This window comes from Siphateles boraxobius, unplaced genomic scaffold, assembly GCF_051911475.1.
Source record: "Siphateles boraxobius isolate OS27281-9 unplaced genomic scaffold, OSU_SipBor_1 5, whole genome shotgun sequence".
Classification (NCBI taxonomy): domain Eukaryota; kingdom Metazoa; phylum Chordata; class Actinopteri; order Cypriniformes; family Leuciscidae; genus Siphateles; species Siphateles boraxobius.
This window is the reverse complement of record NW_027509141.1, coordinates 30,685,718-30,707,198: the sequence shown is the minus strand read 5'-3', so window position 1 is coordinate 30,707,198 and position 21,481 is coordinate 30,685,718. Positions and strand designations below refer to the sequence as shown.

Here is a 21,481-nt window from a genome sequence, read left to right as displayed (position 1 = left end):
GCACTTTTTTCACTATTATTATACACTATTACGATTATTAACACAGTTGTTAGACCTTATACTAAAACTGAACTTGATAAGTAAATGAGTAAATATATATAATTTCTTTTTTTTTTAACTAGAGAACATTTTACATAGCACTCAATGTTTGTTTTGCTCTCCACAGTAACAGTAACTGATTGTAAACTGCCAGTGTGAAGGCGGCGTTAGCCATTTTTGTCTCGTGCACCGGAATCTACAACAAGCTCCGCGTGAGCGACGTTGGCCTAGCAACCGTTACAGCGTGCTATACAAATAGCAGTCAAAATATTACTTTAACCACCGAGGTCGGCAAAAAATATACACGAAGTAATCGCTGAAACCTATTTATGTTACCTAATGTTTGTAAGGTTAGCAGTTTTTATATATTTATAACGATGCCTGTCAGCTGCTTTGATTTGAAGTGAGGTAAATTAAAAACGGTGCTTTTAACGCATTATTGTTTGAACTAACGTTATGTATTTAACTCGACCGTAATGTAACATACATGTAGCTAACAGTAATATATACCTCTCGCTATTGTCATATTTTATGGAATACAGTGCTAGATACTTTGTAACAATGTTTAGTTACACACACTGTAATGCATGAAACAATTTAGCTTTTTTTCGTAAGTAAAGTTAACTTTTCTTCATTTTCTTACGGTTTGGATATAAGATTATGGACAATAAACAGACGCAAAGTGAAAACCATCCTTACGGATCTGGCATGTTTCGTCCTCACCCTCCAAACAAGTCTAGAGAGGGTCACAGGGGCAAACTGTCCGCTCTGAGGGGCATCTACTCTGATCTCATAACTTCATCAGGCAAAAGTCTGCAACAGGTAAAACATTCTTTCTAAGTTATTCTTTTACTGTTCTTTTTCTAGATTCCATTTGAATTATTTATTTTTTAATAATCAAAAAGCATTTATAATCCTCTGAATAAAACGTTAACAATTTATTAAAATGTAACAATCAAAGTTCCCTATGAAATCTGTTATTTTTCCTCATTTCTATTTCCCCCCAATTTCTGTTTTAGTTATTTATTTATTTAGTTAGTGTTCTGTGTTTTATGATTTATTACAAATGTATCATCGAAAGCTTTGGTAATCAAATGCATTCATAAAACTTTACAACAATGTCAAAAAAGTGTACAACATGTTGATCGAAGTTGTATAGTTACACATTACATTTTTATGACTGAATTCCACTGACTATAGAGTGCAACAGTCAGTTCCTGGAAGTAAAAACTCTTCTTAAACCTTTAAAGAAAGACCTACTGTAAGCTACTGTTAATCGATGGTATTTGCTTCTGCTGAAGCCGTCATTCCGCATTATTTCAGCTTATTTTTTTAAATTATCGTATTTAACAGCACAATTCATAGTGAAAAACTACATTACCCATTATGGTGTACAGAAAATTACACCAGTCAGAGTAAAAAAAAAAGCAACAAGTGTCAAAATAGGTCTTTAGCTCCGCCTACTCCCATGAAGCACTGCAAATTATGTAATTGAGTCAATGTAGCTGGTTGACTTGGTTCATGGCTTATAAATCTTTAACAAAGTATTTTTTTTAACTTAAAATGAATGGTCAAATGGTAAAAATGAATTGAAAAAATACTTCCGGAACCAGTGCTGCTGAAAAATAGGACGGGAACTGTTGAACTCTATTCTGTCTGCATTTTTACCCATCACAGAAATGATGGGGTCCTACTCATTCATACACATACATGTAAACATAAACATATACACTACCATTCAAATTTTTGGGGTCAATACGATTTTTTTTTAAAAAGAAATTAAAACTTTTCTTCAGAAAGGATGCATTAAATTGATCAAAAGTGACAGTAAAGACATTTATAATAATGCAAAATATTTCTTTTTTAATTAAATGCTTTTCTCTTTCAAAGAATCCTGAAAAAAATGAATCACGGTTTGCACAAAAATATGAAGCAGCAGAACTGTTTTCAACTGTGATAATAATCATAAATGTTTCTTGAGCATCAAATAATCATATTAGAATAATTTCTGAAGGATCATGTGACACTGAAGAGTGTCTGGAGTAATGATGCTGAAAATTCAGCTTTGATCACAGGAATAAATTAAACTTTACTATATATTCACATAGAAAAAAGCTGTTTTACATTGAAATAATATTTCACAATATTACAGGGTTTGTTTTGTATTTTGAATCAAATAAATGCAGCCTTGGTGAGCAGAAGAGACTTCTTTTAAAAACATAAAAAATCTTACCGGCCCCAAACTTTTGAACAGCAGTGTACTTACCTTGTTTTGTTAAATATGATGACCAAAACTCATGCTGCTGTTTTTCAGACGTATACACAAGCTCCAGTGATCCAACAGAGTTTACTGTGCCGGGCGGGATACGAGTCCAGCTCCCGTAAAAGTAAGAAATCAACCCATAATCGAGTCAAAACACAAATGCTGAAACTAAATTTACTCATTGTATTTTCTTTGTTTTTTGACTGTAGCAGCTATGTTAAAAACACTTCCTGACCTGCACAATGTTCTGGAGAACAACTGGCAAGAACCATCAACGCAACTCCAGCACGAGACGGACTTTCACTCTGGAAGTTACATTCCTAAAGTTCAGCTAGCTTATACTTGCCTCCCAGGACAGGTGCCTCGCAAGATCGAGATTGAGAGGTGAGCAGTTCAAACGAACATCACCAGTGGTTCTCAACTATTGGGTCAGAACCCAAAAAATGAGCCGCAGGTTTGTCTTTGGTAGAAGATAACTAAATTAGATGCCAGCATGGACAGGATGCTTGACATGCTTTATCCTCTTAAAACCATGAATAAAATTATGCAAGGTTAAGAAAAATAGTCACTTTCAAAAAGGGTAACCAAAGTGTGTTCTGCTGTAAAATCATTGCTTGTTGAGATTTGTTATTATTCATTATACACTACTGTTTTTTAAAAAGAAATTAATACTTTTATTCAGCAAGGATGTATTAAATTGATCAAAAGTGACAGGAAAGACATTTATAATGTTATAAAGATTTCAATTTTTTCAATTAAATGCTGTTTTTTTAACGATCTATTTATCAAAGAATCCTATAAACAATATCATGGTTTCCACAAAAATATTAAGCAGCACAACTGTTGCAACACTGATAATAATAAGAAATGTTTCTTGAGCACCATATTAGAATGATTTCTGAAGGATCACGTGACACTGAGGACTGGAGTAATGATGCTGAAAAAATTCAGCTTTGCATCAGGATTAAACTGAATTTTTAAATATATTAAAAATAGAAAACAATTCTTTAAAAATGTAATGATATTTAACAATATTACTGTTTTTACTGTATTTTTTTTACTTAAAAACTGTGTTTTATACTGTAACATTTTAAACAGTATTTATTTAAAGTGAGTAGATGTTCATCCATTTGAAAAAGGCTCATGTACATTTTGTTTTTGAATGTATTTTGTATGTTGTCTTTTATTTATATAAGGCATATTTCTAGATTGTAAATGCAGTATGCATGGATGTTTGTGTCCGTTTTAATTCTCAGACGTAGGAGGGAGTATCAGAAGTTAGATATCAGTAAGCTTTTGACTGAGCAAGGCATTGACTCCAACCAGCTGATGCCCAGATACCAGACGAGTACGGAGACAGAGAACCCCTACCAGCCTGTTTCAAACTACCTGTCTCTGGAGGTCATGCATGTTGCTTTTATATTGATTTTATGAAGTATTCTTGAAGTGAATTTGAATGTCCCAATTTGCTTTTTCCTTTATTTTAGTCTCCATGTAGATGCTTTAGTTTAAATTCCAGTACCATATCTGTTTAATTGGCTGCATACTTACTGTATGTTTATATTTTTGTTTTATGTAACACCAGATATTCGATAACGAGGAGTTTGACTGCCGTACTCCAGAGGACTGGCTGGCTTTAGGTTATGAGCAAGGCTCCATCAATCGCAAACCTGTTCCTGCCAAAGCCCTGCTGCCGACAAAAAACAGCATCCCACCTGGTCCGGTGCTGTCTAAACCCTCTGATAATACCTGACATATTGTAGTCGAATGGATCCCATCATTTGTCTTGTAGTACCTCCTGAAAATAAATTCATACTACAGCCCATCCAGTGGGAGCCATATGGGAACATGTGGGAAAAATTAAATGTCTGTTCCTCATGTGTTTAATGTGTAGTGGATCCAAAGAGCCCGGCTTTGGAGTATTCTTGGCAGTTGGTTGGCGTACTACAATACAGCCAGGAGAAGAAAGAGTACTTGGTGCATAAAGTGGACTGTAATGGATGGGTTCAAGATTCCGAGGGAAAACCCATTTTGAATGGAGGACCGAGCAAAGGCATGTGCAAAAGCCATTCATAAAGCTTGCTTATTTTAAACACCTCATGAAACAGTTTAACAAGTACTTTTATCCTATGCTGAAATATTTCCTATTGAAATAGGAAAGTTGTGATATCACATATCACAGCTCATCACAGAAGAGAAAGAAAGTAAATATTAATAAACATTTAAATGCTGGCTTGAGGGACTTTTTTATCATATAAATAGCATCAAACCTTACAGACATCAAATGAAAGCCAAAAAGGTTTTGGCTTTCTTAAACCATTGTTTCTATTCCTAACTTCCTTTCTTTCCCAGGGGTTTTGTCACTGCAAGAAGGGCAGTATTGGGTTCCCAGGATCAGGCTGCTGTTTTGTGCGGAGGACCCATGTGTCTTTGCCCAGAGAGTCCAGTTTGCACAGAACTTAAGACAGAAGACAGAGGCCTTACTCTTGTACCATCTTTCCATTGACTGTATGCCTGTCTGGAGTGGCACCCCCACTCTCAATCTCACCAGTTACGAACGCATCAGAAAATATGCACTGTCCACACCAGGCCTCCATCTTAAACGGTGAGAAGAATGAAAATATTAACAACAGTTTTGGGTCAGTAATTGTTAATCAGCAAGGATATATTAAATTGGTCAAAGGTGACAGTAAAGACTTTTTACATTTACATTGTTTCAACAAAAACTATTTTAAATAAATTCTATTCTTTTGAACTTTCTATTTATCAAAGAATCCTGAGAAAAATTTATAGTTCATGATTTTGACAAAAATATATAGCAGCACAACTGTTTTCAAAATTGATAATAGTAAGAAATGTTTCTTGAGCACCAAATCAGCATATTAAAATGATTTTTGAAGAATCATGTGACACTGAAAACTGGAGTAATGGCTGCTGAAAATTCGGCTTTGTCTTCACAGAAATTAATTATATTTTTGAATATATAAATATTAGTGTTTTTACTGTATGTGGGATTAAATAAATGCAGCCTTTGTGAGCATTAGAGACTTCTTTCAAAAAATCTCAAACATTTGAATGGTAGTGTATTTTGTTAGATTTTTTCTTTTTCTACTAGAATAGTTATGGGTTTTGTATAATATATGGATCTCTGTCACTGGTGTACAGTAATGTAAAAAAAGGCTAAATATGCATATGAGTTCCATTGTACCCAAGTATGATCATTAATAATAAAACATTTAGACTTTCCTATAAAAAACATCTGCACCTTCCATTAACACCAGATATACAGTTCCAGAACACACACCATATAATTATATAAACAGGTATTGATGTCTGCTGCACAGAATTGTCACAGACAGTATTAGTTTGTTTTTCTAAAAACACATTTTTCTATACAGTGTACAGGATTGTGAGGAGCGGCTGAAGAAAGAGCTTTATCTGGAGTACAGTCGCACTATGAACCAGATGGTCTTTGATAATGTGGTACAGGAAAACCCAGAGTTTTCCTACATCACACTTCCTCAAAAAGAACCCGAGACTGTTCCCGAGAGAGGTAGAGAGATGGACATCAAAAGAAAAGAGACTACTTTCAGACTGTCCGAGACTTAATGTTGATTTATTATTGTTGATGCTAACCAACAACTTGCCGTCTCTCCTCCTCCTAGGCTTTGTGTCAGTCCCTGACTATCCTTTTGAAAAGAACCGTGCAGATTTTGTCTTTAAATCTCTGCTCACTAACCCTGCAGTGATTGCTGTGCTGTCCAAAGTGAGAGAAGAGTGCAACAGGGTGGCAGAAATGAGCCTGTTCCATTTCAGCTTCAAAAAATCACTTCGCTTGGAGGAGTTTGAGTCGGCACAGTCTCAGAAACATGCACAGGTAAACAAACAGCCACCTGTACACACATACGTATACAAATGTGGCTCTGTGTCATTATACTCTTTCTGTCTTCCTACAGGTCCGCTTGTTTCTACAAGAGTCATGGCTGGCGGCTTTATGTAATGGGATTTTGTCTAGTCTGCGAGATGAAACACGTGGCTGGTACAATGTCACTATTTCCCATTGGGATGTGTATCGTATGTCCAAACTGTGTCGCCTGATGGCGCTGATTCGCAGCATTCAGCAGGACTCAATCAGGTTTCTGGTGCAGGACTCCCTGGCCAGCTTGGCCAAATTTCTGCTCGATGCTTGCCACAGTGCCCTACACTGCCCTGAAGATCTGACATGGGGTCCTGATCTCATAAACAGCCCATACAAGTATGTGATTTCTCATTATGCTGGTTACTACTTGTTAAATATGATTATATGATTATGTTTGATATAGCTTTATATTGAATTTCCTTTGTATAAATGGATCTATATCAGTGGTTAAGGGAACTTAAGCCATAACAGCATTTAAATGTAATATATATATAATTTTTTTAAATATTAAAAAAACAGTAAAAAAAATAGAGGTACAGTACATATAATCTTAGATAGGACTATGAATACTATCTTATAAAAAGTTTGGGAAACATTGATCTAAATGAGATAATATGAGTGGCACTGTTTTGTAATTGTTTTAACATATCCACAATCCAACATGATTTTATGCAGGCCAAAAAAGAAACCCCTCTTCTCAGTGGATTTGGTGCTTGACCAGACTGGGGTTCATTACAGCACTCCTCTAGAGAGTTTTGAGACCTCCGTTATCAACCTGTTTGATAAAGGAATCCTGTCCACATACAACATTCCTCTAGTAGACAAGGTTCCCAATCTGATTTCTGACACATAAATAACTTTTATGAAGATCTTTCACTAAATAAATGAACATTAATTAGACCATAAAGAGATTCTGCTTATCAAAATTACTTTATTTTCTTGTTTAAAAAAAAAAGATAACTACTATATCATTAAAAAAGCCAAAACGTTTTAGTAAAACATACTTGTTAAAATTATATATTTGAGGCATTTTTTTCTGTTTTGTTCTTCCTATTCTCTCAGTTTGTATTGACAAACCTGTTCATTGTTGGAGATGTGTTATGGTCAGTGGGCTTGTGGGAACCTGAAGTCAAGAATTTGAGGGAGAGCATCAGTGTGGCCCTGAAACAGGCCATCATACCTCTTAGAGCCTACGCCCGTGAATATGAACGCCACCTTGAGCTCTACAACTCGGATATCAACACTTTTCTAGAGTAAATCTCTAATACTTTTTGCTAGTTATACTATAGTATATACTGTTGATTGTAAAGAATATACATACAGTATGCTGTATAGTATGCTGTAATACCCTACACACCAAGGATTGTTCTTCTGGTTGTATTTTTTGTCTTCAAGGTTGCACAGTCAGGAGAAGCAGACCCCTCAGGAGGTGAAGCAGGAAGTTCTGGGGCACCTGAGGGAGATGCAACTTTTAGATCAGTCCATCCCCTCTGCCATCATCATCGGACCCTTCACGGTCAGTGTGGAGGTCATTCGGCAAAACCTGGTAAAGAAACGGAAAGCCCTCGCCAATGTATTGCTGGACCGACTTGCCCTGAGATTACATCAACAGATGCAGGATGTGAGTCAGTGTTCATTAGGATTAGAAGCATTTTTAATCAAGTCTGAATAAAACATTATTATATAAAATTGTGCGTGTTTCAGGCATGTAAGGAGTGTAAAGCCATCAGCAAAAAACTGTTTGATAAGCCCAGCTGCATTGAGGATCTCATAGAGCAGAGAGAATGGATGAAACTAGTCCCTGAGAAACTCAAAGTGCATCAGGTACAGTCACTGTTTTATCATTGCACAACATAACATGTATCCTACTAGATTGCCAGTAGTCAAAGTCTGAACCAAATTATGTTATGCACGATAACTCAATACAATGAGAAAAAAAAAAATCCCATACATTTATATTAAAGGATTTAAGCCATATCTAGAGACCAGAATATAATAGTCACTTGTAGGTGGGTCTATTGACTTTGGACAGTAATCAACCACCTAACAGCGAACTACCCATAACTCCCTAGCAACAGCTTAGCAACCAACCACGCAGAACATCTAAGCAATGACATAGATATGTGCTAAAAATCACCAAGAACATCTTTGAAATTGCATAGCAACACCCAGATGGGCTTTTGCCTTAAATTGGAAAGCTTGACAGAAAACAGCGCCGCCATGTGGCATATCAGAGCACATGTACTTGCCTTATTTAGATCTTATTGCATTGTTGTGGTTTTTCCAGTATTCTGAATGACTTTTCTCTGCCTCCTCCTGCTAATGGCCTCCTGCAGGATCTTTTATCCAAAGCTATGTCTGAATGTGATCTAATGGAGGAATTCTTCTACATTCTCTCTGATGAGGATTTCAATGAGAAGTGAGTGTTTCATTGCCTTGCGATTTAATGAAATAGTGTTTTTAACCCAGTCCTTTGTGTAGCCGAGCTCCTAAATACTAAATGTTGCGTAGGTGGACAGCAATGGCATGGCCCTGTAAGATCCTGAACCAGATGGAAACAGTGAAAGCCCAACATTTTGAGGATGAAGAACGCTTCCATAAGATCCAGGACGTTGACCAAAACAACTTCCTGGAACGCTTGAGCTTCCTGCAGGTCACACTCACTGATCATTATTAAATGCATTATCAGTTGGGACTCAATACCTGTTTACTTCCTTGGCAAAATATGCTCATCAGTTAATGAATTAAATCATACCATAAAGTCCAAGAATGTGATGTTTTGTCATGAGAATTTATTGAATAAATGGTAACTCTGGGCATTGAAATTTAGTCACCTCTGTTAATTTTCAGACGGTGGTGGCTGGATTTTCTGGATACACAAACCTTGGGAGAGCACAAGAGGTGGCAAATGAGGTGCGGAGAGTGGACAAGCAGCTAAAAGAATGTCAGGAAATGGCACAGCTTTACAACAACCGTGAACGACTCTTTGACAAACCTGTCTCTGATGTAGGTTAACTCTAATTTACCCTTTTTAAACCACAAACTAATGATTCATTGTTTTATTATTTTATTTTGTAACATTAATTAGACCATACTTTTCCTATGTGATTAATTACATTTTTGAATTGAAAAATATTTTGTTCATATTTTATGGTTGTTTAGTACACAGAGTTACAGAAGCTGAACAGAGAGTTTCAGCCATTTCATGACCTGTGGAAGACGACATCTGATTGGCTGCGTTGGCATGAAAGCTGGCTCAACGACCCACTGTCAGCCATTAACCCTGAACAGCTGGAGCGCAATGTCACTGATGCTTACAAGACTATGCACCAGTGTGTCAAACTGTTTAAAGATATTCCTGGTAAGTAGAAAGTAGTTTTGGGAGGATACAAACAAAGCTGAGCTGAGAGTATACAAATACAAATGTTTATGTTTTACCATAACTTTGTCATAACTGATGTCAAGAATGAGATCAATTTTTCTGTTTACAATAAGTGAAAACTAAATTCTCATAAATACAAAAGTTGTTAATTTTCTATGTACACCCATCTAGTCATATCATTCCGTTAAAAACATCTTTTTATACTTGACACCATTCAGCCTGTCAAGAAGTGGCATCTGAAATACGGACTAAGATTGAACAGTTCCGTCCATTAATTCCTCTGATACGGGGTCTAAGGAATCCTGGCATGCGGAACCGCCACTGGGAACTTCTTTCTGAACGTATCAACATTAATATTAGGTCTAAAGCGAACCTTACCTTTTCCCTTTGTCTGGAGATGGGCCTGCAAAATCATGTGGAGGAAATCAGCTGTGTAGCTCAGGAGGCTGGAAAAGAATATGCTATTGAGCAAGTGAGTGTAATATTTGTGAGTTGTTTTTCAGGTGTACTTAAAGGGTAAATTTGCCAATTACTTAAAAGATAAGTTACATTTTGGGATAATTTGCTACGGCTCATTGTGCCCTGTGGCAGTGCTACACCACTAGGCCCTCTAAGCCTAGCAGTGGAGCTGCACTGCAAGACCCACTAAACCCAGTGGTGGAGTTGCATCATGGGTCCTACTGCATTTCAAAGCTTCATATTACAGTATTTTTACTTTTATTTTCTACATCTGCTTTAGGCTCTGAACAAGATGGAGGAGGAATGGTCAACAGTGAGGTTTGAGGTGATTGCATATAAGGAGACGGGCACTTACATCTTGAACAGCCCAGATGAAGCTTCTCAGCTCCTGGATGACCACATTGTCATGACCCAGAGCATGGCTTTCTCCCCGTTTAAAAAACCCTTTGAGCAGAGAATCACCAAATGGGAAAGTAAATTGAAAATGACACAGGTAAGCCAATGTCATCTTGTAGGTATGATTTTGAAATATTGTTGGGTTGCTTGTTTAGTTTTCATATAGGTATTTTTGAAAAAAAAAAACTAAATTAAATTCCTTAAGATGTTATTGAAGACTTTGTGTCACTGTGGCCCTGCTGATAGGAAGTTTTAGAAGAGTGGCTTATCTGTCAGCGGTCGTGGCTGTACATGGAACCTATTTTCAGCTCTGATGACATCAACCGCCAGCTTCCTGTGGAAGGAAAGAGGTATCAGACCATGGAGCGCACCTGGAGAAAGATCATGAAGGCTGCCCATGATAACAGTCTGGTGAGCAGAGTCAGACTATTTAATCATACTATAGTAGATTTGGCAGTGGTTCATTAAAGAATTGAAATGTGATTGCCTTTTTGGGTCTAGGTGATTGAGGTGTGTCCTGAACCACGTCTATTGGCCAGTCTCAAGGACTGTAACAATTTACTGGAGCTTGTGCAGAAAGGACTGAGTGAATACCTGGAGACCAAACGAAGTGCATTCCCTAGGTTAAAATGATCAGTTTGTATGGTTTTATTCATGAACAGTAGGGCAGGGCCAATTCATTAAACAATAATTTGGCATTTAACATTTCCTATTTTAATATAGCATTTTATTTCTTAGCACTTTCAAGTTAAATTTATCTGTGTATGATCACTATGTATGTTTAAGGAATTATTTTAAAACTCTCTTCATTTTCTGGGTTTAGATTTTATTTTTTATCAGATGATGAGTTACTAGAGATTCTGTCTCAGACTAAAGATCCAACAGCAGTGCAGCCACATCTCCGCAAATGCTTTGAGAACATTGCTCGGGTGAGTTCTCTTTTACAGAAAATTGATCAGATTTAATATTTTCACCATTTTAGAAATTCAAATAATTAGCATGGCAGAAAATCTCAATATAATTTTGGTTTATATAGTAATAATAATTCAATTAATGCCACAGATTATGAAATCTATTATACTATTTGCAGCTCCAGTTCCAGTCAGATCTGCTGATCACGCACATGTACTCTGGTGAGGGAGAAGAAGTCCGTTTGTCTGTTCCTGTGTCTCCTTCTGGTAATGTTGAGCATTGGTTGCGGGAAGTGGAGAACTCCATGAAGGCCAGTGTAAGAGACAACATCAGTCGCTCACTGCAAGCCTATGTTAAGGTTAGTGTATGCTGTTTTCTTTGTTTTTTATCAATGGTACCCTTTAATAGGTATAAATCACTATAGATTTTCAAATGCACTAGATTTGTTTTGTCACAATCTAAATACTATTTGTATTATCATTTTAAGTCACATGTGTCAAACTCTGCTCCTGGAGGGCCATTGCAGAGTGTAGCTCCAACCAGCTCCAAAACACCTGCCTAGAAGTTTCTAGTAATCCAAAATACCTTGATTAGTTTATTCAGGTATGTTTAATTGGGGTTGGAGCTAAACTCTGCAGGACAGTGGCCCTCCAGGAACTGAGTTTGACACCCCTGTGTAAGTAGTTAATGTTGTCAGTGGTGGTTGATTGTACTGATATAAAGAGTCAAATCTCTTTGTTCGTCTCTGCAGCATCCTCGCACAGAGTGGGTGTTGTCCTGGCCCGGTCAGGTGGTGATAGCAGGTTGTCAAACATTTTGGACCCAAGAGGTGTCAGAGTCTCTGGAAAAAGGAGACCTGGCAGATCGGCTTTATCCACAGTTACAGACGCAGGTATAGATTGTTTCCATGAATGCAAACAATTAAACATTCCAGGTGAAGATTTCCCTGTACACTACATATTTGTAAGTTCTAAAATTGAAACATTCCGACCAAATAAAAGTTTTGTATATTCCCAAACAGTTGGGAGATTTGGTCCAGTTGGTGCGGGGTCGCCTGTCAATGATGCAGCGATCAATACTCTCTGCACTTATTGTGATTGAAGTGCATGCTAAAGATGTGGCAGCCAAGCTGGTTGAGGAGAAAGTATCCAGTGTCAATGACTTTGAGTGGATCAGCCAACTGAGGTTATACAATATATAATCCAGAACATGGTAACACTTTACAATTAGGTTTCAGTAGTTGACAACTTAACAACTAAAAATGAACAGGACTTCTACAGCATTTATTAATCTTAATATTAATTTCAATATCCTATAATTCATTTCAATATCCTATTCAATATCCAATAATTCATCCTAGCTGAAGAATAGTAAAAAACAATTTATAGGCATTGGAGTTTAGCCATGTGTCAGTGTTTGTTTGTTTGTAGATATTACTGGCGTGATGACCTGTACATCAGAGCAGTGAATGCTGAGTTCTTGTATGGTTATGAGTACCTTGGTAACTCAGGACGACTTGTTATCACGCCATTGACGGACAGGTGACATTTAGAAAATTGAACTTCATTTATACATACACATAGTTTTCAAAAGAAAGTCTTTTGAAGGATACTTTCTTTGTAAGAAATAAATGATATACACTGTCCACCCCACAGGTGCTATCTAACCCTGACTGGTGCGCTTCACTTAAAGTTTGGAGGTGCCCCGGCAGGCCCTGCAGGTACTGGGAAGACGGAGACAACTAAAGACCTGGGGAAAGCTCTGGCCATCCAGACTGTAGTTTTTAACTGCTCTGATCAGCTAGACTTCATAGCCATGGGCAAGTTTCTCAAAGGTTTGGCTAGTTCAGGGGCCTGGGCCTGCTTTGATGAATTCAATCGAATAGACGTGGAGGTTTTATCAGTCGTGGCTCAACAGATCACAACCATTCAAAAAGCCCAGCAGCAAAGAGTGAGTAAAGTCACACACTTGAGCATACATCTTAGATCTACTATCAAAACACTGTCATATGCATGTTAGGGACATGTTAAGTCGTGTTTGTTGGAACACTCATACATAGTTCCGGTTTCACAGACAATGCTTAATCATAGTCCCAGACTAAAATTCATGTTTAACTGAAAGCAACTTGCACTGAAATATATTAAAATATATCAGTACCATTGTCTTTTGCACACCAGTAATGGTTTTTTCTAAGGTACATCTACTTAAATGCCCTAATTGAACTAAGGCCTAATCCTGGCTTAATCTAAGCCCTGTCTGTGAAACTGGGCCATAGAGTTTAGTTTCTTTATAGTAAATCATTTTTTTTTACAAAACCTTATCCAGTAATCATGACAGACTAGAAAAGTCATGGAAATTCATTGATCAAAAGGTCTGGAAAAACCTGGTATTGTTTTTCTTGAGTTCAGGTGAAGACATTTGTATTTGAAGGCATGGAAATCTCCCTTGTTCCGTCCTGTGCTGTCTTCATCACTATGAACCCTGGCTATGCTGGTCGTACTGAACTACCTGATAATTTAAAGGTACAGAGCCCGCCAACAGCAATCTAAACCTTTAAATTAAAAGACACATTTCAATATATACAAAAAGACTGAACTTTGTGTGTTCCTCAGGCCCTCTTCCGTCCTGTGGCTATGATGATCCCTGATTATGCCATGATAGCAGAGATCTCTCTTTACTCATTCGGCTTCAGTGATGCCAAACTGTTGTCCAAAAAAATCACCAGCACCTTTAAACTGTCCTCAGAACAGCTCAGCTCACAGGTCTGACCTTTACGTCACGGGTGTTTCCAGTTTTACTGTAATTATTTTAGTACTGTAACTTTTCGGTAAATCTAACAGAAAGAAAAAGGCTTAATTTGCTTGAAATGCACTTTTTTGCATATTGTTTATTAGGATCATTATGATTTTGGGATGAGAGCTGTGAAAACGGTGATCTCTGCAGCTGGAAACTTAAAGAGGGAAAATCCTGACATGAATGAGGTGTATTTGCAGTATACCTTTAAAAGTTGTTGAACCTTTGTTTCTCCCGCTTGATCCCTTATTGAAGCATCATAATTATAAAACTGTCTGTGGCTAAACTGAGTGCATGATTTATGCAGGAGCTGATATGTCTGCGTGCAATCAGGGATGTCAATGTGCCAAAGTTTCTTCAGGATGACCTCAAGCTCTTCAATGGCATTGTGTCCGACCTTTTCCCCAAGATCCGTGAAGAGCTAATTGACTATGGTACCCTAGAGGAGTCCATAAGGAACGTCTGTGCAAACAAGTGCCTTAAAGATGTGAATGGTGAGAAGAAAATAAGAACAAACCATCTTTCCTTAGCAAAATAACTTTATTAAATTTATTTGGTATTATCATTAGCTTTAAACATTTTTAATCTCGAATGATACAATTGATATAACTTGCATATAATCTAATGAGATCATTTGTAAAATCTCATGCATTTTAAAATTAATTGTCTGTGCTTAATCCAAGTACAAAATGCTACTTCTGTCGTGGTTCATGTTTTTCTTGTCCTACAGGCTATATAACCAAGTGTATTCAGTTATACGAGACCACTGTGGTCAGACACGGTCTAATGTTGGTAGGACCATCAGGCTCTGGGAAAACTAAGGTAAGCTTCGCTAATGCATAAATGACAAGCTGCAAAAAAAAATCTTAATTCTAATTTTTGAATTTGTTTTTCTTATATGCACTCTCACATACTTGTAGTGTTATGAAGTGCTGGGAGCAGCCATGACAGCTCTGAAAGGCCAGCCCTCAGTTAGTGGAGGAGTATATGAGGCTGTACAGACATATATACTCAACCCAAAGTCCATCACTATGGGGCAGCTTTACGGAGAATTCGACCAGCTTACTCATGAGTGGTGAGTGCACTCTGGATTAATTGTATTAACAATACTGTACAGGTTGTTAAAAGTAACACACAGTATTCGATTACAGGACGGATGGTATACTGTCTTGTCTCATTCGGCATGGAGCTGCTTCCATGGACCCAGAGAAGAAGTGGTACATGTTTGATGGGCCTGTGGATGCTGTGTGGATCGAGAACATGAACACGGTTCTGGATGACAACAAGAAACTGTGTCTGAGTTCTGGAGAGATCATCAAACTCTCTGATGTATGAGAATTTCTGCTATTGGCCACTTTCTGACTCTCTGTATTGTACATCCTTTGTGTAACTATAATAATTTTCTGGGTTTTTTTTCTGACATCATTTTGGCCCTCAGGTGATGACAATGATGTTTGAGGTGCAGGATTTGGCTGTGGCATCTCCTGCCACGGTTTCTCGCTGTGGCATGGTGTATCTTGAGCCCAGTATTCTGGGTCTGACTCCATTCACTGAGTGTTGGCTCCGTACTATCCCTGGCATGTTTCAGACCTACACAGACCAACTCAGCTCTCTCTTTGCAAGGTTTTTACAGGTGATTGGTCTTACAGTGTTTTTATTGAATGCTTTAAATTTAATTAAAAGAAAATAGAACATTAAACAGTATTTACTTTCTTAATCCCACTTAGTATCAGTTTTTTCCGCCCGGAAACTTGTCTTTTTCAAAATTCTTCATTAGACTTATTGGAAAGAATGATGAACTTTACATTTGAACTTTAACATTAGTAGTCATGTAAAGAAATATTTAAGATATTTTAAAATAGAAATTATATTAATATTTTTTCATCAATAATGTTCTCTGCCTATGAAATTACCTTTCTGCTCGAAATAATATTGATAAAAAAATCTGTCTAATAACTTTCTACCCCAACATGTAGAATCAAATAAATCAAGTCCCTTTCTGTATTATTCATAACTATTTATTTCTGTATTGACATATGTGGATGTACAGTATACAGTATATGATTGTGAATGTAATTTCATGTACTGTATGTTATGTGGTTTATTTTGTTAGTCAGGTTGGTTTAGGGCTTCGATCCAGTAAGAGACTGTGTCTGTTTATCCGATATCTTTTTTATATGAAGTGAATTTAATGTAAGGCATGTAGGTCATTGTCTATCAGGATTGAGGTGTTGTAATGTGTATCCTCAGGACTCCATCAAATTTGTCAGAGAATCAGTAAAGGAAGTGATTACATCCATGGACAGCAATCTCACCTGCTCTCTGCTCAAACTACTGGACTGTTTCTTTGAGCCCTTCATCCCACGAGAGGTCAAATAACTTTTTAGTATTATAGTGGTTAGATTTGTTAATTTATTCAATGTTATACTGATTTTTTTGTGTGCGTGGGTGGTCAGGGCAAGAAGCCTCTTTCCCAGGAGAAACTGTCTCGGCTGCAGGAGCTGATTGAGCCTTGGTTTATCTTTGCACTCGTATGGAGTGTTGGAGCTACAGGAGATGCTGACAGCTGCCAACGCTTCAGTGCCTGGCTCAGGGGCAAGATGACTGAAGAAAAGGTCAATAGTGGCATACATTTATTGTGAAGCCCAGTGCTACCAGCAATGATTTACATGCTGTAGATAATTAAACAGAAGTGCCAGAGAGTGTTCAAATCATTCTTTTATTGCTCTTATGTAAATTTATTTATTCAGTGAGAAAAGCATTTTGCAAACCTCACTTCTTTGATTTTCAGGTCCAACTGTGTTTCCCTGAGGAGGGACTAGTGTACGATTTCAATTTAGATGATGCAGGAATAAGTCGTTTTGATGATGAGGAGGAGGAGGGTAAAGAGAGGAAGGTGAGATAATGTTTTTTTGGAACATTTAAATTAATTTTACAAACTTTTTTCTTTTTTTGCTTTAGGTTAATACATCATTTTTAAATGAATAAACATGCATTCATCTGATTATTCAAATGCTTCAGATACAGTGGGTCAGTTGGATGAAATATGCCCAGAAAGTGGTCATCACTCCAGAAACTAGTTACTCAGACATCATTGTGCCCACAGTCGACACTGTTCGCATGTCCTTCCTGATAGACATGCTGCTTTCTAATAAGAAACCTGTAAGTAGTTCTGAGTCTCATTTGAACATACAGTCAACTTAATGCCACACGTGCTACTAAGCTTGTTTCCTTCTCTGATTTGTCAGGTCTTGTGCATTGGGCCCACTGGCACAGGGAAGACCCTGACCATATCAGACAAGCTGCTCAAGAACATGCCTGCTGAATACATAACTCACTTCCTTATGTTCTCTGCTCGCACCTCCTCCAACCAAACTCAAGACTATATTGACAGCAAACTCGACAGGAGGTTCTTCTTCCATCTCTTCCTCTTATCAGTCTGTTATTGAATTGAACTCCTAATTCGCTGTGCATACAGTGAATCATTTTGATCATTAAATTTAGAATTTATGTATCTTACTTACAGGCGTAAGGGTTGGTTTGGGCCTCCTCTGGGAAAATATTTCATCTTCTTTATTGATGATTTGAACATGCCCATGCTGGAAACATATGGAGCCCAGCCTCCCATTGAACTGCTGCGCCAGTGGATGGATCACGGAGGCTGGTATGACAGGAAACAGATAGGTGTGTTTACTAAGAATGCAAATCTTCTATGCATTGCACTTTTACTTTTGGAGTCAGTACGGAAATTTATATTTTTTATTCAGCATGGATACATTAAATTAATTAAAAGTGAAAGTAAAGAAATGTATAATATTAAAAAGGATTTCTATTTAAAATAAATGTTCTTTTACATTTTTTTCTAATCCTGAAAAAAAGTAGCATGGTTTCCACAAAAACATTAGGCAGCGCAAATGTTTTCAACATTGATAATAAGAAAAAAAAGAAAAAAGTTTTCGAGCACTGAATCAGCATATTATAATGATTTCTGAAGGATCATGTGACACTGAAGACTGGAGTAATGATGCTGAAAATTCAGCTTTTCCATTACAGGAATAAATTACATTTTAAAATATATTAAATACAAAACAGTTGTTTTAAATTGTAATAATATTTCACACTACTGTATATTACTGTTTTTACTGTATTTTTGATCAAATAAATGCAGGCTTGATGAGCATAAGAGTCTTCTTCCAATAACATTAAAAAGTCTTAAACATTTAACGGTAGTATACAAACATATGCACACATAACTTTTTACAAACTCTAAGTCTGATTTGTCTTCTGTATTTACCAGGCACATTTAAAAACATTGTTGACATAAACTTTGCATGTGCCATGGGTCCCCCCGGCGGGGGCAGGAACCCCATCACTCAACGCTTCACACGCCACTTCAACTTCCTGTCATTTACTGAGATGGAGGACACCAGCAAGAGGAAGATTTTCTCCACCATCCTGGGGAACTGGATGGGTGAGTGACAGTCATCATGCGGGCATCTAGATATGTGTGCGTTTAAATGTGGTTTAAAACAGGAAACACCTTTCAGAAGCTTTGGTAGCATTTTAAATGGATCTAAATGGATTCTGTTTTTTTTTTCAACAGATGGAAATATGAGTAAAAAGGACCCAGGCAGTAAGCTTGATAAAGGGAGAGAGAGACAAAAAGATAGACAGAGAAAAGGAAGAGAAAGAAATGTCACCACTAAATGTCAAAATTCGAACTGATATTTACAAATATTTACATTTATGCAGATGCTCTTATCAAAAGCGACTTACAAAAGAGGAACAAAAATACGTTCAATATAAAAATATAAGTTACTAATGTATTGTTTAATGTCAATATTGAGCTTATATTGATGTGCATATGTCACACTTGTAAAAATCATTTTCTCACATGAGCTCATTTTGTGTCTATGATTTCTAGAGAAAATTCCAGAAATGAAACCATTCAGTGAGTCACTAGTGGATGCTACCATCAGGGTATACTCCACTATTACCTCTGCTCTCCTACCTACACCTGCTAAATCTCACTATACGTTCAACCTGAGGGACCTCTCGAAAGTCTTCCAGGGCATCCTGATGGCAGAGGCTGGTAAAATAGAGGTACCATCATTGATAAACCTCAGTTTTTCAGATATTTCATGTTTTATATATTTAGATCTTCATAAAAGTGTGTAATCTTTGTTTACACAGAATAAAATACAGCTGTTGCAGCTTTGGTATCATGAGAGCTGCAGGGTGTTCCAGGATCGACTGGTCAGTGATGAGGACAGGAAGTGGTTCGACCAGCTCCTCCAAACTCACATACAGGAGTTTGGGTGCAAGATTGAAGAGGTGGTCCCATATCAGCCAGTCTTATATGGAGACTTCATGCTCCCCGGGTCTGTTAAAGTCTACCAGCTTATTGAAGATAAAGAAAAGGTAAATGGGCCATATATTGCCTTGCATTTATTCAGTTACATATTAGTGGTGCTTGCTACAGAAATTAATGATACCAGAATAATGTATCAGACTTCAAACTTTTGCATGTGCAACCACCAGTCACATTTTCTCCTGAAAATAAAAGAAATGTAACCTATTTATTATTTTGCTTGGTTTGATATTTATTTTGGCAAGCATTTTGCAAAAATAATTTGTTTAAAAACAACATGGTCCTTTGAAGTTTTGTTTCTTATCCCCTAATACAGCTGGTCCATGTGATGGAAGAGTACATGGATGATTATAACCAGACCAACACCTCTAAGATGAAGCTGGTGCTGTTCATGGACGCCATACAGCATGTGTGTCGTATCAGCCGTATCCTGCGCCAGCCTATGGGCAATGCTTTGCTGTTAGGGGTTGGTGGCAGCGGACGCCAGTCCCTTACCAGGCTTGCCACACATATGTGAGAACTGAACCGTTTATTGTGCTGAACCCTAAAAATATAATTAGCATTACTAATGCGAGTCAGTTGAATAAGACTTTATTTGATCAAAACCAGAAGTCATACTGGCCCACTGATTTAAAACTGTTTAAACCTTAACAATATTTTTGCCAAAGTGTCCCTTCCCTGTAATCTTTTTGGTTTGCCACACATGTAGAACTGAAAAGAATTATGTCATGTCATGCGTGGAACACATATGCGAGCAACATTCAATGTCAATAAACTGTGACATATATAATACAAATGCATAACTTTACAATAGACTCAATATTTATACACAAAGAAACCATGTTATTGCTCAAATGTGGCAACATTTTTAAGTAGTCACTATATTCTCCACTGCCAGCCCTTAACTTAAACTTAAGTTAATATCTTTGATCGCTGACTTTGATCATACCTTTGATCATTGACATTGTGGGTGGTATAAAGACTTTGAAAATGTCTTTATACCACCCACAAATAAATGATTACCGTGAGACTAATCCCACAATCAGTGACAAGAGAAACTCCCACTTCATTAAAGGTCCATAGATACATATTGAACATTCATTCATTTATATGTCCATTTGGAAACGGGCCATAAGTGATCCACCAAATTAAAGAACTCATCTATGGCTTCACGGTTTACCTACACAGATTTGATTATTGTGACTGTCCTTATGTTGTCAGGGCTGAGTATGAGTGCTTCCAGATTGAACTCTCCAAGAACTATGGCCTCCTGGAGTGGAGAGAGGACATCAAGAGCATCATGCTAAAGGCTGGTCTGCAGAATGTGCAAATCACCTTCCTGTTTGTAGATACACAGGTGAGATCACAGATCATAAACATTTTCACATTATATTCGATTATACTGGTCAAAAGTTTGGTACAAGTAAGTTTTCATTATTGTTCTTTTTAAAGAAGACTCTTATGCTCACTAAATCTGAATTACAGCAGATAAATCAGCATATTAGAATCATTTCTGAGAGATCATGCGACACTGAAGACTAGAGTAATGACTAATAAATATTATATATGTTTTACAGGGCTTCCTTAAGATTACATTTATTCATTTAGCTGACGCTTTTATCCAAAGCGACTTACAATTGCTATATTTCAGAGGTCATACGCCTCTGGAGCAACTAGGGGTTAAGTGTCTTGCTCAGGGACACATTGGTGTCTCACATTGGTCTCTCACACCAAAGGCATGTGTCTTATCCACTGCGCAATCACAACCCCAAGATTAGTTGTCTGGTCAAGATTAGTTGACCAGACAACCTACTAACTGGTCGATTGTGAAAATATGTCATTTTGCACATCACTAATAGTAGTACAGCAGTAAAAGCTAGCATCAAGGAATGTATTGATACCCAGCATTAGATGAGACTGTAATGAAGTTTTCTGATTGTAGGCTAA

At 37.2% G+C, this 21,481-nt stretch overlaps 1 protein-coding gene across 1 annotated transcript in view; it reads left to right on the top strand.

Moving 5' to 3' along the window:
• The first annotated feature begins 215 nt into the window (after window positions 1–215).
• The window catches only part of dnah1 (dynein, axonemal, heavy chain 1), a 36,248-nt gene continuing 14,982 nt past the window's right edge, over window positions 216–21,481 (top strand). The window contains exons 1-49 of the mRNA XM_077203811.1: window positions 216–389; window positions 697–861; window positions 2,354–2,426; window positions 2,512–2,686; window positions 3,559–3,703; window positions 3,888–4,020; window positions 4,197–4,374; window positions 4,650–4,907; window positions 5,701–5,855; window positions 5,968–6,179; window positions 6,259–6,557; window positions 6,897–7,047; window positions 7,284–7,474; window positions 7,617–7,842; window positions 7,926–8,045; window positions 8,558–8,640; window positions 8,733–8,874; window positions 9,072–9,227; window positions 9,384–9,582; window positions 9,822–10,075; window positions 10,343–10,555; window positions 10,705–10,869; window positions 10,960–11,081; window positions 11,282–11,387; window positions 11,549–11,728; window positions 12,122–12,262; window positions 12,392–12,555; window positions 12,801–12,911; window positions 13,026–13,320; window positions 13,779–13,892; window positions 13,983–14,132; window positions 14,265–14,351; window positions 14,471–14,657; window positions 14,894–14,985; window positions 15,084–15,238; window positions 15,315–15,492; window positions 15,602–15,796; window positions 16,414–16,533; window positions 16,620–16,778; window positions 16,955–17,059; window positions 17,185–17,325; window positions 17,412–17,572; window positions 17,690–17,847; window positions 18,461–18,634; window positions 18,767–18,796; window positions 19,088–19,266; window positions 19,357–19,584; window positions 19,851–20,047; window positions 20,756–20,891. Of these exons, the coding sequence (XP_077059926.1) occupies window positions 369–389; window positions 697–861; window positions 2,354–2,426; window positions 2,512–2,686; window positions 3,559–3,703; window positions 3,888–4,020; window positions 4,197–4,374; window positions 4,650–4,907; window positions 5,701–5,855; window positions 5,968–6,179; window positions 6,259–6,557; window positions 6,897–7,047; window positions 7,284–7,474; window positions 7,617–7,842; window positions 7,926–8,045; window positions 8,558–8,640; window positions 8,733–8,874; window positions 9,072–9,227; window positions 9,384–9,582; window positions 9,822–10,075; window positions 10,343–10,555; window positions 10,705–10,869; window positions 10,960–11,081; window positions 11,282–11,387; window positions 11,549–11,728; window positions 12,122–12,262; window positions 12,392–12,555; window positions 12,801–12,911; window positions 13,026–13,320; window positions 13,779–13,892; window positions 13,983–14,132; window positions 14,265–14,351; window positions 14,471–14,657; window positions 14,894–14,985; window positions 15,084–15,238; window positions 15,315–15,492; window positions 15,602–15,796; window positions 16,414–16,533; window positions 16,620–16,778; window positions 16,955–17,059; window positions 17,185–17,325; window positions 17,412–17,572; window positions 17,690–17,847; window positions 18,461–18,634; window positions 18,767–18,796; window positions 19,088–19,266; window positions 19,357–19,584; window positions 19,851–20,047; window positions 20,756–20,891 (7,779 nt within the window). The 5' untranslated portion in view covers window positions 216–368. The remainder of the gene's footprint in view (window positions 390–696; window positions 862–2,353; window positions 2,427–2,511; window positions 2,687–3,558; window positions 3,704–3,887; window positions 4,021–4,196; window positions 4,375–4,649; window positions 4,908–5,700; window positions 5,856–5,967; window positions 6,180–6,258; window positions 6,558–6,896; window positions 7,048–7,283; window positions 7,475–7,616; window positions 7,843–7,925; window positions 8,046–8,557; window positions 8,641–8,732; window positions 8,875–9,071; window positions 9,228–9,383; window positions 9,583–9,821; window positions 10,076–10,342; window positions 10,556–10,704; window positions 10,870–10,959; window positions 11,082–11,281; window positions 11,388–11,548; window positions 11,729–12,121; window positions 12,263–12,391; window positions 12,556–12,800; window positions 12,912–13,025; window positions 13,321–13,778; window positions 13,893–13,982; window positions 14,133–14,264; window positions 14,352–14,470; window positions 14,658–14,893; window positions 14,986–15,083; window positions 15,239–15,314; window positions 15,493–15,601; window positions 15,797–16,413; window positions 16,534–16,619; window positions 16,779–16,954; window positions 17,060–17,184; window positions 17,326–17,411; window positions 17,573–17,689; window positions 17,848–18,460; window positions 18,635–18,766; window positions 18,797–19,087; window positions 19,267–19,356; window positions 19,585–19,850; window positions 20,048–20,755; window positions 20,892–21,481) is intronic.